Genomic DNA, 18,776 nt, shown 5'->3' on the forward strand with positions numbered 1-18,776 from the left:
AACTCCTCCTATTACCCCATATAACCTGCTCCCTATAACTCCTCCTATTACCCCATATAACCCCTCCCTATAACTCCTCCTATTACCCCATATAACCCCTCCCTATAACTCCTCCTATTACCCATATAACCCCTCCCTATAACTCCTCCTATTACCCATATAACCCCTCCCTATAACTCCTCCTATTACCCCATATACCCCCTCCCTATAACTCCTCCTATTACCCCATATAACCCCTCCCTATAACTCCTCCTATTACCCCATATACCCCCTCCCTATAACTCCTATTACCCCATATACCCCCTCCCTATAATTCCTCCTATTACCCCATATACCCCCTCCCTATAACTCCTCCTATTACCCCATATACCCCCTCCCTATAACTCCTATTACCCCATATACCCCCTCCCTATAACTCCTCCTATTACCCCATATAACCTCTCCCTATAACCCCATATAACCCCTCCCTATAACTCCTCCTATTACCCCATATAACCCCTCCCTATAACTCCTCCTATTACCCCATATAACCCCCCCTATAACTCGTCCTATTACCCATATACCCCCTCCCTATAACTCCTCCTATTACCCCATATAACCCCTCCCTATAACTCCTCCTATTACCCCATATAACCCCTCCCTATAACTCCTCCTATTACCCATATAACCCCTCCCTATAACTCCTATTACCCATATAACTCCTCCTATTACCCCATATAACCCCTCCCTATAACTTCTCCTATTACCCCATATAACCCATCCATATAACTCCTCCTATTACCCATATAACCCCTCCCTATAACTCCTCCTATTACCCATATAACCCCTCCCTATAACTCCTCCTATTACCCATATAACCCCTCCCTATAACTCCTCCTATTACCCCATATACCCCCTCCCTATAACTCCTCCTATTACCCCATATAACCCCTCCCTATAACTCCTCCTATTACCCCATATACCCCCTCCCTATAACTCCTCCTATTACCCCATATACCCCCTCCCTATAACTCCTCCTATTACCCCATATAACCCCTCCCTATAACTCCTCCTATTACCCCATATAACCCCTCCCTATAACTCCTCCTATTACCCCATATAACCTGCTCCCTATAATTCCTCCTATTACCCCATATAACCCCTCCCTATAACTCCTCCTATTACCCCATATAACCCCTCCCTATAACTCCTCCTATTACCCATATAACCCCTCCCTATAACTCCTCCTATTACCCATATAACCCCTCCCTATAACTCCTCCTATTACCCCATATACCCCCTCCCTATAACTCCTCCTATTACCCATATAACCCCTCCCTATAACTCCTCCTATTACCCCATATACCCCCTCCCTATAACTCCTCCAGGATGGGCTGCAGGTGAGCTCCTGCAGGGGAGCCAGGATGGCCTTAGACCCGGGGGTTGGTGGCTGTGAGTTGGAGATGGAAGTAGGCGAGGCCGCTGGCTGCAGCAGTGATGTAGGCCTTGGTGAGGCTGAATGCAAGGTACAGGAGAGTTTGGAGAGAAAGGAAAGAGCAGAACAGAATCTGCTTAAGAAAGAAGAGAAACGAGCTTTATTGAAGAAGTATAACAGGAAGGTAGAAGAATTGGAAATAGAAAATATTAAATTAAAGAGATGTCGTGGTCGTGAGGTAGACACGCGCAAGAAGCAAATAAATCATCTGCATGTTGAATTAACCCGGTTGGAGGATGAGATTGCTAAAATAACAGGGGTTCCAGTCAGACAGAAACGTTCCCTTTTAAAAACTATTGAAATGCTAACCCACAGTGCTGAACAGGGTGCTGAGCAAAGTGCCAAGCAGGGTGCAGAGCAAAATGCTGAGCAGGGTGCAGAGCAAAGTGCAGAACAAGGCGCAGATTCATATTGTGGAAACGGAAGCCAAAACCCCATTAAATGCTCACAAGAAAAGATAAGTTTGGTGACGCCTACAAGAAGTGGGAGAGAAACTAGATCCCAGAACAAGTCTGCAAAGTCTAAAGATAAAACAGAGAACTTATCCCAGTAAAATTCTGATTCAGATCCTGACAGTTTAATTCAACCAACTGCCAAGAAAACCCCAAAGGGTAAAGTTGCAAAAAAAAAAGAAAGCAAAGGACCGGAAGCTAAAGGTTTCCACAGGAGAAGGTAACAGCCCTGTAATAGGGTCCAAAAACTTCAGGGAAGGGGACTCACCTCAGGGTGTATCAGACTGTGAGCAAGGATCTGTTCCAGAGCTTCCAGCATCCCAGGGGTTAATAGCAGAAGCGGCAGAAGATCTGATTAAAAGACCATTGCATGCAAAGAAAGCAGCAGACCCCTGTGATGTTGGGTTATCTCAGACTCCCACGCTGGGAGAAGTTAAAGAAATTACAAAGAAATCTGGAGAGCAGCAAAGCAAGAACCTAGAAACTCTGAGAGGAGATCAGCTGGAAATGGAGTTCGTACCTGAGAGCAGTGAGCCAGAGAACCCATGCTCACCTGGACTTACAGAACCACCCCCCTGCTTATTAGCTGGTCCTGGGATTCAGAACTCTGAGAGAGGAGAACAGCAGGTGGTAATTAGCAGCAATGGCGACTGCATTAACCCTGTAGTGCCTGGGAGTGAAGTTAAGGTTGTCGAGACTAAAAGTGCTGCTCCTATCCAAACAGTTCCTGATAGAGTGGCCCAATCAGAAGATGGGGTAACGCAAAGTAATGGCATCAAGGCAACCCCAGTTCACACAGCCCCCCCTTCAGCCTGGAGTGGGAGATCCTTTGTGAGCGCTGTGACCAGAAATGCACAACCTTTAAAAAGGAGGAACGTGGTAAAATTGAGATATAAGGGTGCAGAGGAGATGAAGCCTGATAGGATTTTTGTAGGAAAACATCTATTGAAAGAATCTTTGGGCTTCAGTGCAGATGACATTTATGCCCTTATCCATGTTCCAGGTTCATGCGAATACGATGTCAGCTTTAAGAGACCTCAGGCTCTGGACTACTTTTGGACAAAATATGAGAGTCTTAAAAATTCAGAATTATGGAAGTCCTTTGCAGCTATTCCTGTGTCCAAACCGGAAACAAAGTCGGTAACAATTCTCTTCAGACACGAATCAGTCCCAATATCAGATATTCTGATATGGCTTGGCAGACAATGCGAAGTACTGGCTCCACCTACAAGAATTATGGACTCGGAAGAAATTTGGGTTGGAGGTTGGAAGGTGCAAGTCAGACTTTGGCGGCATGGCAATGTTACAAAGCATTTGCCCAACTCCTTCTTCATAGGAAGAGAAAAAGGAAATTGTTTTTACTATGGGCAGCCAACCTTGTGCCATAGATGTGGTTCAGCCAGACATTTAAGCATGTCTTGTGATGTTCTAAAATGCAACTTGTGCCAGTCCTTGGGCCACGAGAGGGCAAGTTGTACAAACATCAGATGTAATTTATGCGATAAATTTGGACATTCATACACGAATTGCGCAGAAGCCTGGCATAATATTTCAAAAGTATGGGAGCAGGAAGTGGACTTCGAAGACAATGAAGCACTTTATGACCGGGCCCTGAAAGTTGCAGGCAGAATATGTCTGGATCCGCCTGCAGATGGGGTTGGTCTGGTTCAGCCTAGGGATGGTGCTTGCTTAGATCCTCCTGGGGACAGAGCTTGTCCTGGACCACCTGTGGATGCAGTTTGCCCAGATACACTTACAGAAAAAACAATTATTGTGAGTGTAAACAAGGCCCAGGAAATGTCAGAAGACCTCATAGAAGGAACCTCCTCAAATCTACTCCCAGCTGGGGAACAATCTGGGGAATCAGATGATCCTACTTTGATGGAAACCCAAGTGAGGGGAAATAATAATAAAGAAAAAGAAAGTGAGCAGATTTGGGCACAGGGGAAAAAGAAAAGGAAGAAGAGCATGGTAAAAAAAACTTGGAGGGACTCTTCGACGTCCTGCAGGTCCCGCTGGTAAATTTCCTCAGGTAGCTATGAAAAACCGTTTTTCTGCTCTCAGAAAGGATTGGGGGTCAAGAGCTGAAGACTCCGACGATGTAGAGGAACTTTCCTTATCCGAAGAGGAACATACTATGGATGTTTCCAGAGAGACAGACTCGGACATGATCCCACCTTCAGTGACCGTTAAGAGGTTTGGGTCATTGGGGGATAATGTGGGGAAAATGAAAAAATAATACCGTGTGGTTTTTTTTGGGGGGGGGGGGGGCTTAAAATGTTTTTTCATTAATTAATCCTTTAAAGGTAGCAGCTATTATTGTTATAGTTAAGGCTTTTATTTAGTTTCAATTAAAATGTGTATAAAAGGAATGTGACGTTGCTGTTGAGGAGAAAGGTGGAACAAATGCAGAGTTAATATTGATATAATATAAGTTTGTACATAATGAGCAGTCTTTGTTTGAAATGGTTTTCTATGAAATGTAATGTTGGAAAATTTTTTCAATAAAAAGAGTTCCTCCTATTACCCCATATAACCTCTCCCTATAACTCCTCCTATTACCCCATATAACCCTCCCATAACTCCTCCTATTACCCCGTATAACCTCTCCCTATAACTCCTCCTATTACCCCATATAACTCCTCCTATTACCCCATATACCCCTCCCTATAACTCCTCCTATTACCCCATATACCCCTCCCTACAACGCCTCCTATTACCCCATATAACCGCTCCCTATAACTCCTCCTATTACCCCCCACACCTGCAGGAAGCTTTCCTCGGCGCTGTGGGCGGTGACGGGCACCGCGGCCGGGGAGCCGGATGTCCCCGATGTCGCCAGCAGTGCGAGGGGTCTCCCCGGCAGCAGGACGTTCTCCTCGCCCCGAGATACCCGCAGGATATAGTCTTTGTAGTGGTGGTAGCGGGTTAGAGGATGCAGCCTCTGGAAAGACGAGACGTCTGGATGGGGAGAGAGGATGTGAAATTGGGGGGGAGAGGAGGGAGGGGGTGTCAGTTGCGGGGTGTCTGTATACTGTAAGGGGGGTGAAAGCGCTTCTTTATTAACCCCTTCTATATAGTTATTAACAGCTGTAGAATTTAGGGGGGGGGGAAAGAGGGGGAGGAGGGGAAAGAGGGGGGAGAAGTAGTGGAACCACTCACACTCACCTTGCATATCTCTGAAGTGGGACCACTCACACGCACCCTACATGTCCCTGAAGAGGGACCACTCAGACTCACCTTGCATGTCTCTGAAGTGGAACCCCTCACACTCACCCTACATGTTACTGAAGAGGGACCACTCACACTCACCCTACATGTCCCTGAAGTGGAACCACTCACACTCACCTTGCATGTCTCTGAAGTGGAACCCCTCACACTCACCCTGCATATCCCTGAAGAGGGACCACTCACACGCACCCTACATGTCCCTGAAGAGGGACCACTCACACGCACCCTACATGTCCCTGAAGAGGGACCACTCACACTCACCTTGCATGTCTCTGAAGTGGAACCCCTCACACTCACCCTACATGTTACTGAAGAGGGACCACTCACACTCACCCTACATGTCCCTGAAGTGGAACCACTCACACTCACCTTGCATGTCTCTGAAGTGGAACCCCTCACACTCACCCTCCATGTTACTGAAGAGGGACCACTCACACTCACCCTGCATGTCCCTGAAGAGGGGCCACTCACACTCACCCTACATGTCCCTGAAGTGGAACCACTCACACTCACCTTGCATGTCTCTGAAGAGGGACCACTCACACTCACCCTGCATATCCCTGAAGTGGTGCTTCTGCCCATACTCCGTCTCCCCGTGCTCACGCAGCGTGTGCAGCAGTAACGTCTCTTGCACACGCTTCACGTCCCGCGTGTCGCTCTCCAGTCTCTGCCGCTGCTTCCCCCGGGAGAGACGGCGGAGGCACCGCCAGCGCCCCAGCCAGCGCCTCCACCCCGCCACCTTCCTGCCCAAGCAAAGGGCAACATACAGGAGCCCCCCTCCGCCCAGGAGCAGGACAAAGAACAGGAACATCGTGATGTGACCCTGAGAACAGAGAGAAGGGGGGGGGGGGGGCGTATTATACACGTTATTACATGGGGGGCTCTGCAATGTGTCATTATAAGTCTGTTATTATCTGTTGGGATCTGTTGGGGGATTTGTTATCCCACGTTGGGGAAAATGGGGAACGATGGGAAGATCGTGGGGGACACTGGGGAACGCTGAGATCGTGGGGGACGCTGGGGAAAATGGGGCACGCTGAGAAGATCGTGGGGGACGCTGGGGAAAATGGGGGACGCTGGGAAAATGGGGGATGCTGGGAAAAATGGGGAACGCTGAGAAGATCGTGGGGGACGCTGGGAAAAATGGGGAACGATGGGAAGATCATGGGGACGTGGGGGAAAATGGGGGACGATGGGAAGATCGTGGGGGACGCTGGGGAAAATGGGGCACGCTGAGAAGATTGTGGGGGACGATGGGGAAAATGGGGAACGCTGAGATCGTGGGGACGCTGGGGAAAATGGGGAACGATGGGAAGATCGTGGGGGACACTGGGGAACGCTGAGAAGATCGTGGGGGACGCTGGGGAAAATGGGGCACGCTGAGATCGTGGGGGACGCTGGGGAAAATGGGGGACGCTGGGAAGATCGTGGGGGATGCTGGGAAAAATGGGGAACGATGGGAAGATCATGGGGACGTGGGGGAAATGGGGGAAGATGGGAAGATCGTGGGGGACGCTGGGGAAAATGGGGCACGCTGAGAAGATTGTGGGGGACGATGGGGAACGCTGAGAAGATCGTGGGGGACGCTGGGGAAAATGGGGAACGATGGGAAGATCATGGGGACGTGGGGGAAAATGGGGGACGATGGGAAGATCGTGGGGGACACTGGGGAACGCTGAGAAGATCGTGGGGGACGCTGAGGAAAATGGGGGACGCTGGGAAAATGGGGGACGCTGGGAAGATCGTGGGGGATGCTGGGAAAAATGGGGAACGATGGGAAGATCATGGGGACGTGGGGGAAAATGGGAAGATCGTGGGGGACGCTGGGGAAAATGGGGAACGATGGGAAGATCATGGGGGACGCTGGGGGAAATGGGGGACGATGGGAAGATCATGGGGACGCTGGGGAAATGGGGGACGATGGGAAGATCATGGGGACGCTGGGGAAATGGGGGACGATGGGAAGATCATGGGGGACGCTGGGGAACGATGGGAAGATCATGGGGGACGCTGGGAAGATCGTGGGGGACGCTGGGAAGATCGTGGGGACGCTGGGGAAAATGGGGAACGATGGGAAGATCATGGGGGACGCTGGGGAAAATGGGGGACGCTGGGAAGATCGTGGGGGATGCTGGGGAAAATGGGGAACGATGGGAAGTTCATGGGGGGCGCTGGGGAAAATGGGGAACTATGGGAAGATCATGGGGGAAAATGGGGAACGATGGGAAGATCATGGGGGAAAATGGGGAACGATGGGAAGATCATGGGGGAAAATGGGGAACGATGGGAAGATCATGGGGACGCTGGGGAAATGGGGGACGATGGGAAGATCATGGGGGACGCTGGGGAAAATGGGGAACGATGGGCAGATCATGGAGGACGATGGGGAAAATGGGGGACGCTGGGAAGATCATGGGGGACGCTGGGGAAAATGGGGAACGATGGGAAGATCATGGGGGACGCTGGGGGAAATGGGGAACGATGGGAAGATCATGGGGGACGCTGGGGGAAATGGGGGACGATGGGAAGATCATGGGGACGCTGGGGAAATGGGGGACGATGGGAAGATTATGGGGGACGCTGGGGAAAATGGGGAACGATGGGAAGATCATGGGGGACGCTGGGGAAAATGGGGAACGATGGGAAGATCATGGGGGACGCTGGGGAAAATGGGGGACGATGGGAAGATCATGGGGGACGCTGGGGAAAATGGGGAACGATGGGAAGATCATGGGGGACGCTGGGGGAAATGGGGGACGATGGGAAGATCATGGGGACGCTGGGGAAATGGGGGACGATGGGAAGATCATGGGGGACGCTGGGGAACGATGGGAAGATCATGGGGGACGCTGGGAAGATCGTGGGGGACGCTGGGAAGATCGTGGGGACGCTGGGGAAAATGGGGAACGATGGGAAGATCATGGGGGACGCTGGGGAAAATGGGGGACGCTGGGAAGATCGTGGGGGATGCTGGGGAAAATGGGGAACGATGGGAAGTTCATGGGGGGCGCTGGGGAAAATGGGGAACTATGGGAAGATCATGGGGGAAAATGGGGAACGATGGGAAGATCATGGGGGAAAATGGGGAACGATGGGAAGATCATGGGGGAAAATGGGGAACGATGGGAAGATCATGGGGACGCTGGGGAAATGGGGGACGATGGGAAGATCATGGGGGACGCTGGGGAAAATGGGGAACGATGGGCAGATCATGGAGGACGATGGGGAAAATGGGGGACGCTGGGAAGATCATGGGGGACGCTGGGGAAAATGGGGAACGATGGGAAGATCATGGGGGACGCTGGGGGAAATGGGGAACGATGGGAAGATCATGGGGGACGCTGGGGGAAATGGGGGACGATGGGAAGATCATGGGGACGCTGGGGAAATGGGGGACGATGGGAAGATCATGGGGGACGCTGGGGAAAATGGGGAACGATGGGAAGATCATGGGGGACGCTGGGGAAAATGGGGAACGATGGGAAGATCATGGGGGACGCTGGGGAAAATGGGGAACGATGGGAAGATCATGGGGGACGCTGGGGAAAATGGGGGACGATGGGAAGATCATGGAGGATGCTGGGGAAAATGGGGACGATGGGAAGATCGTGGGGGACGCTGGGGAAAATGGGGCACGCTGAGAAGATCGTGGGGGACGATGGGGAAAATGTGGAACAATGGGAAGATCATGGGGGACGCTGGGGAACGATGGGAAGATCATGGGGGACGCTGGGAAGATCGTGGGGGACGCTGGGAAGATCGTGGGGACGCTGGGGAAAATGTGGAACAATGGGAAGATCATGGGGGACGCTGGGGAACGATGGGAAGATCATGGGGGACGCTGGGAAGATCGTGGGGGACGCTGGGAAGATCGTGGGGACGCTGGGGAAAATGGGGAACGATGGGAAGATCATGGGGGACGCTGGGGAAAATGGGGGACGCTGGGAAGATCGTGGGGGATGCTGGGGAAAATGGGGAACGATGGGAAGTTCATGGGGGGCGCTGGGGAAAATGGGGAACTATGGGAAGATCATGGGGGAAAATGGGGAACGATGGGAAGATCATGGGGGAAAATGGGGAACGATGGGAAGATCATGGGGGAAAATGGGGAACGATGGGAAGATCATGGGGACGCTGGGGAAATGGGGGACGATGGGAAGATCATGGGGGACGCTGGGGAAAATGGGGAACGATGGGCAGATCATGGAGGACGATGGGGAAAATGGGGGACGCTGGGAAGATCATGGGGGACGCTGGGGAAAATGGGGAACGATGGGAAGATCATGGGGGACGCTGGGGGAAATGGGGAACGATGGGAAGATCATGGGGGACGCTGGGGGAAATGGGGGACGATGGGAAGATCATGGGGACGCTGGGGAAATGGGGGACGATGGGAAGATTATGGGGGACGCTGGGGAAAATGGGGAACGATGGGAAGATCATGGGGGACGCTGGGGAAAATGGGGAACGATGGGAAGATCATGGGGGACGCTGGGGAAAATGGGGGACGATGGGAAGATCATGGGGGACGCTGGGGAAAATGGGGAACGATGGGAAGATCATGGGGGACGCTGGGGGAAATGGGGGACGATGGGAAGATCATGGGGACGCTGGGGAAATGGGGGACGATGGGAAGATCATGGGGGACGCTGGGGAACGATGGGAAGATCATGGGGGACGCTGGGAAGATCGTGGGGGACGCTGGGAAGATCGTGGGGACGCTGGGGAAAATGGGGAACGATGGGAAGATCATGGGGGACGCTGGGGAAAATGGGGGACGCTGGGAAGATCGTGGGGGATGCTGGGGAAAATGGGGAACGATGGGAAGTTCATGGGGGGCGCTGGGGAAAATGGGGAACTATGGGAAGATCATGGGGGAAAATGGGGAACGATGGGAAGATCATGGGGGAAAATGGGGAACGATGGGAAGATCATGGGGGAAAATGGGGAACGATGGGAAGATCATGGGGACGCTGGGGAAATGGGGGACGATGGGAAGATCATGGGGGACGCTGGGGAAAATGGGGAACGATGGGCAGATCATGGAGGACGATGGGGAAAATGGGGGACGCTGGGAAGATCATGGGGGACGCTGGGGAAAATGGGGAACGATGGGAAGATCATGGGGGACGCTGGGGGAAATGGGGAACGATGGGAAGATCATGGGGGACGCTGGGGGAAATGGGGGACGATGGGAAGATCATGGGGACGCTGGGGAAATGGGGGACGATGGGAAGATTATGGGGGACGCTGGGGAAAATGGGGAACGATGGGAAGATCATGGGGGACGCTGGGGAAAATGGGGAACGATGGGAAGATCATGGGGGACGCTGGGGAAAATGGGGGACGATGGGAAGATCATGGGGACGCTGGGGGAAATGGGGACGATGGGAAGATCATGGGGGACGCTGGGGAAAATGGGCAACGATGGGAAGATCATGGGGAGGGTGACCAGGCGTCCCGGTTTCGCCGGGAGTACCCTTATTTTCTGTGGTGTTCTGGCTGCCGGTCCGTCCCGGTTTTTCTCCCTGGTCCCGTTTTGCACTGTAGATGCGGTGGGAGGTGCGCGGTGGGCGGTACGCGGTGCGAGGTGGTGGTGGGCGGTACGCGGTGCGAGGTGGGCGGTACGCGGTGGCGGTACGCGGTGCGAGGTGGGCGGTACGCGGTGGCGGTGCGAGGTGGGCGGTGCGCGGTGGGAGGTGCGAGGTGGGAGGTGTGCGGTGCGAGGTGGGCGGTGCGCGGTGGGAGGTGCGCGGTGGGAGGTGCGCGGTGCGATGTGGGCGGTGCGCGGTGCGATGTGGGCGGTGCGCGGTGGGAGGTGCGCGGTGCGAGGTGGGAGGTGCGAGGTGGGAGGTGCGAGGTGGGCGGTGCGAGGTGGGCGGTGCGAGGTGGGCGGTGGCCGTGGGCGGTGGGAGGTGGCGGTGCGCGGTGCGCGGTGCGAGGTGCGAGGTGGGAGGTGCGAGGTGGGCGGTGTGAGGTGGGCGGTGCGAGGTGGGCGGTGGCCGTGCGCGGTGGGAGGTGCGAGGTGGGCGGTGGGAGGTGGCGGTGCGCGGTGGGAGGTGCGCGGTGGGAGGTGCGAGGTGGGAGGTGCGCGGTGGCGGTGCGAGGTGGGCGGTGCGAGGTGGGAGGTGGCGGTGCGCGGTGGGAGGTGCGCGGTGGGAGGTGCGCGGTGGCGGTGGGAGGTGCGAGGTGGCGGTGCGAGGTGCGCGGTGGGAGGTGCGCGGTGCGAGGTGGGCGGTGCGCGGTGGGAGGTGCGCGGTGGGAGGTGCGCGGTGGCGGTGCGAGGTGCGCGGTGGGAGGTGCGCGGTGGGAGGTGCGCGGTGCGCGGTGGGAGGTGCGCGGTGGCGGCGAGGTGGGCGGTGCGCGGTGGCGGTGAGGTGGGCGGTGCGCGGTGGCGGTGGCAGTGCGCGGTGGGAGGTGCGCGGTGGGAGGTGGCGGTGGGAGGTGCGCGGTGGGAGGTGCGCGGTGGGAGGTGCGCGGTGGCGGCGAGGTGGGCGGTGCGCGGTGGCGGCGAGGTGGGCGGTGCGCGGTGGCAGTGCGCGGTGGGAGGTGCGCGGTGGGAGGTGCGCGGTGGGAGGTGGCAGTGGGAGGTGCGCGGTGGGAGGTGCGCGGTGGGAGGTGCGCGGTGGGAGGTGGCAGCCCGGCCGGTGAGTATATTTTTTTGAATTTCAGGGGGTTGGGCTTCTAATATGCCGGGCTGCAGGTGATTGGCTGGAGGATGCCGGGCTGCAGGTGATTGGCTGGAGGATGCCGGGGGCGGGGCTTTCTCCGCGTCCTCCCCCGATCCGCGCGGGCAGGGAGGTGGGAGCGGGGACAGCCGTTGGCCGTTTGGCGCTTCCCCCCCCTCCCCCCCTCTGCCTGCTGCTCGGGCGAGAGGTAGGCGCGGGGGGGAGCAGGGTTGGCGGGAGCGCGGATAGCTGAGGTGGGAGCAGGGTTGGCGGGAGCGCGGATGGCTGAGGTAGGCGCGGGGGGGGAGCAGGGTTGGCGGGAGCGCGGATGGCTGGAGGCGTGCGCACTTTCCCTCCCTCGCGGGCGCACTTTCCCTCCCTCGCGCGCGCACTTTCCCTCTCTCGCGCGCGCACTTTCCCTCCCTCGCGCGCGCATGGGGACAGTGCGCGGTTGCTGTTGGAGAACTCCCTGCTTCTGCGGCCTTACCCCGGATAGGTGGGAGAGAGCGGAGCCAGGTCTGGCGGGTTCTCCCCCCGTCCGGTCCACGGGCTCCGCGAGCAATGACAGGGGCTGGCGGGGTGTGTCAGTGTGTCAGTGTGTCAGTGTGTCAGTGTGTCAGTGTGTCAGTGTGTGTGTGTGTGTGTGTGGGTGTCAGTGGGTGTGTGTGTCAGTGTGTGTGTGTCAGTGTCAGTGTGTGGGTGTGTGTGTCAGTGTGTCAGTGTGTCAGTGTGTGTGTGTATCAGTTTGTGGATGTGTGTCTGTCGGTATGTGTGTCGGTGTGTTTGTCGGTGTGTGTGTGTGTGTGTATCAGTGGGTGAGTGTGTGTGTCTGTGGGTGTGTGTGTGTATGGGGGTGTGTGTGTATGGGTGTGTGTGTGTGTATGGGGGTGTGTGTGTATGGGTGTGTGTGTGTGTGTGTATGTGGGGGGTGTGTGTGTATCGGGGTGTGTGTGTGTGTGTGTATCGGAGTGTGTGTGTGTGTATCGGAGTGTGTGTGTATCAGTGTATCAGTGGGTGTGTCTCCTTCACCCTCTCTGTCTTCCTCACCCTCTCTGTCTCCCTCTCCCTCACCCTCTCTGTCTTCCTCACCCTCTCTGTCTTCCTCACCCTCTCTGTCTCCCTCACCCTCTGTCTCCCTCACCCTCTCTGTCTCCCTCACCCTCTCTGTCTCCCTCACCCTCTGTATCCCTCACCCTCTCTGTATCCCTCACCCTCTCTGTCTCCCTCACCCTCTGTATCCCTCACCCTCTCTGTCTCCCTCACCCTCTGTCTCCCTCACCCTCTGTCTCCCTCACCCTCTCTGTCTCCCTCACCCTCTCTGTCTCCCTCACCCTCTCTGTCTCCCTCACCCTCTGTATCCCTCACCCTCTGTCTCCCTCACCCTCTCTGTCTCCCTCACCCTCTCTGTCTCCCTCACCCTCTCTGTCTCCCTCACCCTCTGTATCCCTCACCCTCTGTATCCCTCACCCTCTCTGTCTCCCTCACCCTCTCTGTCTCCCTCACCCTCTCTGTCTCCCTCACCCTCTCTGTCTCCCTCACCCTCTGTATCCCTCACCCTCTCTGTATCCCTCACCCACTGTATCCCTCACCCTCTCTGTCTCCCTCACCCTCTGTATCCCTCACCCTCTCTGTATCCCTCACCCTCTGTATCCCTCACCCTCTGTATCCCTCACCCTCTGTCTCCCTCACCCTCTGTCTCCCTCACCCTCTGTATCCCTCACCCTCTGTATCCCTCACCCTCTGTCTCCCTCACCCTCTCTGTCTCCCTCACCCTCTCTGTCTCCCTCACCCTCACCCTCTCTGTCTCCCTCTCCCTCACCCTCTCCCTCACCCTCTCTGTCTCCCTCTCCCTCTCTGTCTCCCTCTCCTTCACCCTCTCTGTCTCCCTCACCCTCTCCCTCCCTGTCTCCCTCACCCTCACCCTCCCTCTCACCCTCTCCCTCCCTGTCTCCCTCACCCTCTCCCTCCCTGTCTCCCTCACCCTCTCCCTCCCCACAACTGCAATGTGTTATTATATGGCTCTGCATTGTGTTATTATATGGCTCTGCAATGTGTTATGATATGGCTCTGCAATGTGTTATTATATTGCTGTGCAATGTGTTGTTATATGGCTCTGCAATGTGTTATTATATCGCTCTGCTATGTGTTATTATATGGCTCTGCAATGTGTTATTTTATGGCTCTGCAATGTGTTGTTATATGGCTCTGCAATGTGTTGTTATATAGCGCTGCAATGTGTTATTATATCGCTCTGCAATGTGTTATGATATCGCTCTGCAATGTGTTATGATATCGCTCTGCAATGTGTTATGATATCGCTCTGCAATGTGTTATGATATCGCTCTGCAATGTGTTATTATATGGCTCTGCAATGTGTTATTATATGGCTCTGCAATGTGTTATTATATGGCTCTGCAATGTGTTATTATATGGCTCTGCAATGTGTTATTATATGGCTCTGCAATGTGTTGTTATATCGCTCTGCAATGTGTTATTATATGGCTCTGCAATGTGTTGTTATATGGCTCTGCAATGTGTTATTATATGTCTGTTATGATATCGCTCTGCATTGTGTTATTATATCGCTCTGCAATGTGTTATGATATCGCTCTGCAATGTGTTATTATATGGCTCTGCATTGTGTTATGATATGGCTCTGCAATGTGTTATTATATCGCTCTGCAATGTGTTATGTCTGTTATTATATCGCTCTGCAAGGTGTTATGTCTTCGTGTTATTATATGGCTCTGCAAGGTGTTATGTCTTCATGTTATTATATGGCTCTGCAATGTGTTATTATATCGCTCTGCAATGTGTTATTATATCGCTCTGCAATGTGTTATGTCTGTTATTATATGGCTCTGTAGTGTTGATATCGCTCTGCAATGTTATTATATGGCTCTGCAATGTGTTATTATATCGCTCTGCAATGTGTTATTATATCGCTCTGCAATGTGTTATGATATCGCTCTGCAATGTGTTATTATATCGCTCTGCAATGTGTTATTATATCGCTCTGCAATGTGTTATTATATCGCTCTGCAATGTGTTATGTCTGTTATATGGCTCTGCAATGTGTTATATCTCTCTGCAATGTGTTATGTCTGTTATATCGCTCTGCAATGTTGTTATATCGCTCTGCAATGTACTTATATGGCTCTGCAATGTGTTATGATATCGCTCTGCAATGTGTCATTATATGGCTCTGCAATGTGTTATTCTATGGCTCTGCAATGTTTTATTATATCGCTCTGCAATGTGTTATTATCGCTCTGCAGTGTTATGATATTGCTCTGCAATGTTATGATATCGCTCTGCAATGTGTTATTATATCGCTCTGCAATGTGTTATATCGCTCTGCAGTGTTATGATATCGCTCTGCAATGTTATTATATCGCTCTGCAATGTTATGATATCGCTCTGCAATGTTATGATATCGCTCTGCAATGTGTTATTATATCGCTCTGCAATGTGTTATTATATCGCTCTGCAGTGTTATATCGCTCTGCAATGTTATGATATCGCTCTGCAATGTGTAATTCTATGGCTCTGCAATGTGTTATTCTATGGCTCTGCAATGTGTTATTATATCGTTCTGCAATGTTATGTCGCTCTACAATGTGTTATTATATCGCTCTGCAATGTGTTATTATATCGCTCTGCAATGTGTTATTCTATGGCTCTGCAATGTGTTATTATATGGCTGTGTTATTATATGGCTCTGCAATGTGTTATTATATGGCTGTGTTATTATATGGCTCTACAATGTGTTATTATATGGCTGTGTTATATGGCTCTGCAATGTGTTATTATATCGCTCTGCAATGTGTTATTATATGGCTGTGTTATTATATGGCTCTGCAATGTGTTATTATATGGCTGTGTTATTATATGGCTCTGCAATGTGTTATTATATGGCTGTGTTATTATATGGCTCTGCAATGTGTTATTATATCGCTCTGCAATGTGTTATTATATCGCTCTGCAGTGTTATGATATCGCTCTGCAATGTGTTATTATATCGCTCTGCAATGTATTATGTCTGTTATATGGCTCTGCAATGTGTTATATCGCTCTGCAATGTGTTATGTCTGTTATATGGCTCTGCAATGTGTTATATCGCTCTGCAATGTTATTATAGGCTCTGCAATGTGTTATTATATCACTCTGCAATGTTATGATATCGCTCTGCAATGTTATGATATCGCTCTGCAATGTTATGATATCGCTCTGCAATTTGTCATTATATGGCTCTGCAATGTGTTATTCTATGGCTCTGCAATGTTTTATTATATCGCTCTGCAGTGTTATGATATCGCTCTGCAATGTTATGATATTGCTCTGCAATATGTTATATCGCTCTGCAATGTGTTATTATATCGCTCTGCAATGTGTTATGTCTGTTATTATATAGCTCTGCAATGTGTTATATCGCTCTGCAGTGTTATGATATCGCTCTGCAATGTTATTATATCGCTCTGCAATGTTATGATATCGCTCTGCAATGTTACGATATCGCTCTGCAATGTGTTATTATATCGCTCTGCAATGTGTTATTATATCGCTCTGCAGTGTTATATCGCTCTGCAATGTTATGATATCGCTCTGCAATGTTTAATTCTATGGCTCTGCAATGTGTTATTCTATGGCTCTGCAATGTGTTATTATATCGTTCTGCAATGTTATGTCGCTCTACAATGTGTTATTATATCGCTCTGCAATGTGTTATTATATCGCTCTGCAATGTGTTATTATATGGCTCTGCAATGTGTTATTATATGGCTGTGTTATTATATGGCTCTGCAATGTGTTATTATATGGCTGTGTTATTATATGGCTCTGCAATCTGTTATTCTATGGCGCTGCAATGCGTTATTCTATGGCTCTGCAATGTGTTATTATATGGCTGTGTTATTATATGGCTCTGCAATGTGTTATTATATGGCTGTGTTATTATATGGCTCTACAATGTGTTATTATATCGCTCTGCAATGTGTTATTATATGGCTGTGTTATTATATGGCTCTGCAATGTGTTATTATATGGCTGTGTTATTATATGGCTGCAATGTGTTATTATATCGCTCTGCAATGTGTTATTATATGGCTGTGTTATTATATGGCTCTGCAATGTGTTATTATATGACTGTGTTATTATATGGCTCTGCAATCTGTTATTATATGGCTGTGTTATTATATGGCTCTGCAATGTGTTATTATATCGCTCTGCAATGTGTTATTATATCGCTCTGCAGTGTTATGATATCGCTCTGCAATGTATTATGTCTGTTATATGGCTCTGCAATGTGTTATATCGCTCTGCAATGTGTTATGTCTGTTATATGGCTCTGCAATGTGTTATATCGCTCTGCAATGTTATTATATGGCTCTGCAATGTGTTATTATATCACTCTGCAATGTTATGATATCGCTCTGCAATGTTATGATATCGCTCTGCAATGTTATGATATCGCTCTGCAATTTGTCATTATATGGCTCTGCAATGTTTTATTATATCGCTCTGCAGTGTTATGATATCGCTCTGCAATGTTATGATATTGCTCTGCAATATGTTATATCGCTCTGCAATGTGTTATTATATCGCTCTGCAATGTGTTATTATATCGCTCTGCAATGTGTTATGATATCGCTCTGCAATGTGTTATGATATCGCTCTGCAATGTGTTATTATATCGCTCTGCAATGTGTTATGTCTGTTATTATATAGCTCTGCAATGTGTTATATCGCTCTGCAGTGTTATGATATCGCTCTGCAATGTTATTATATGGCTCTGCAATGTGTTATTATATCGCTCTGCAATGTTATGATATCGCTCTGCAATGTTATGATATCACTCTTCAATGTGTTATTATATCGTTCTGCAATGTTATGTCGCTCTACAATGTGTTATTATATCGCTCTGCAATGTGTTATTCTATGGCTCTGCAATGTGTTATTATATCGTTCTGCAATGTTATGTCGCTCTACAATGTGTTATTATATCGCTCTGCAATGTGTTATTCTATGGCTCTGCAATGTGTTATTATATCGCTCTGCAATGTGTTATTCTATGGCTCTGCAATGTGTTATTATATCGTTCTGCAATGTTATGTCGCTCTACAATGTGTTATTATATCGCTCTGCAATGTGTTATTATATGGCTCTGCAATGTGTTATTATATGGCTGTGTTATTATATGGCTCTGTAATGTGTTATTATATGGCTGTGTTATTATATGGCTCTGCAATGTGTTATTATATCGCTCTGCAATGTGTTATTATATCGCTCTGCAATGTGTTATTATATCGCTCTGCAGTGTTATGATATCGCTCTGCAATGTGTTATTATATCGCTCTGCAATGGTATGTCTCTGCAATGTGTTATATGGCTCTGCAATGTGTTGTTGTTATATGGCTCTGCAATGTGTTATATGGCTCTGCATTTTTATGATATGGCTCTGCAATGTGTTATTATATGGCTCTGCAATGTGTTATGATATGGCTCTGCAATGTGTTGTTATTATATGGCTCTGCAATGTGTTGTTATATGGCTCTGCAATGTGTTTTTATATGGCTCTGCAATGTGTTGTATGGCTCTGCATTTTTATGATATGGCTCTGCAATGTGTTATGATATGGTTTGCAATGTGTTATATGGCTCTGCAATGTGTTATATGGCTCTGCAATGTGCTGCAGATCCCTCAGCCAGTGGAGTGGGATCACTTACACGCACGTTACACTTTAACCCCTAGTGATCTAGATCTCTCATTGAGTCCAAATACACACGGTGTCCTGTAACAGTTACTGAAACACATATCTGCACCCTTCTGCAGAGCACAAATGACAGCACCCCCTACTCCTGCACCTCCCAACCCCCCCTGCTGGTGTGTGTCCCTCCTCTGCATAGGGATACTGCTTACCTTCACTTCCCTGCTCTCAGCCACGTGACCTAC

The 18,776-nt window shown here is 50.8% G+C and overlaps 1 protein-coding gene across 1 annotated transcript in view; it reads right to left on the bottom strand.

The window, feature by feature from the left end:
* Positions 1-18,776, bottom strand: part of GHDC (GH3 domain containing) — a 36,187-nt gene extending 17,411 nt beyond the window's left edge. Inside the window, 3 exon segments of the mRNA XM_075580210.1 lie at positions 4,691-4,887; positions 5,707-5,980; positions 18,744-18,776. Of these exon segments, the coding sequence (XP_075436325.1) occupies positions 4,691-4,887; positions 5,707-5,968 (459 nt within the window). The 5' untranslated portion in view covers positions 5,969-5,980; positions 18,744-18,776.

This window comes from Ascaphus truei, chromosome 23 (genome assembly GCF_040206685.1).
Source record: "Ascaphus truei isolate aAscTru1 chromosome 23, aAscTru1.hap1, whole genome shotgun sequence".
Lineage (NCBI taxonomy): Eukaryota > Metazoa > Chordata > Amphibia > Anura > Ascaphidae > Ascaphus > Ascaphus truei.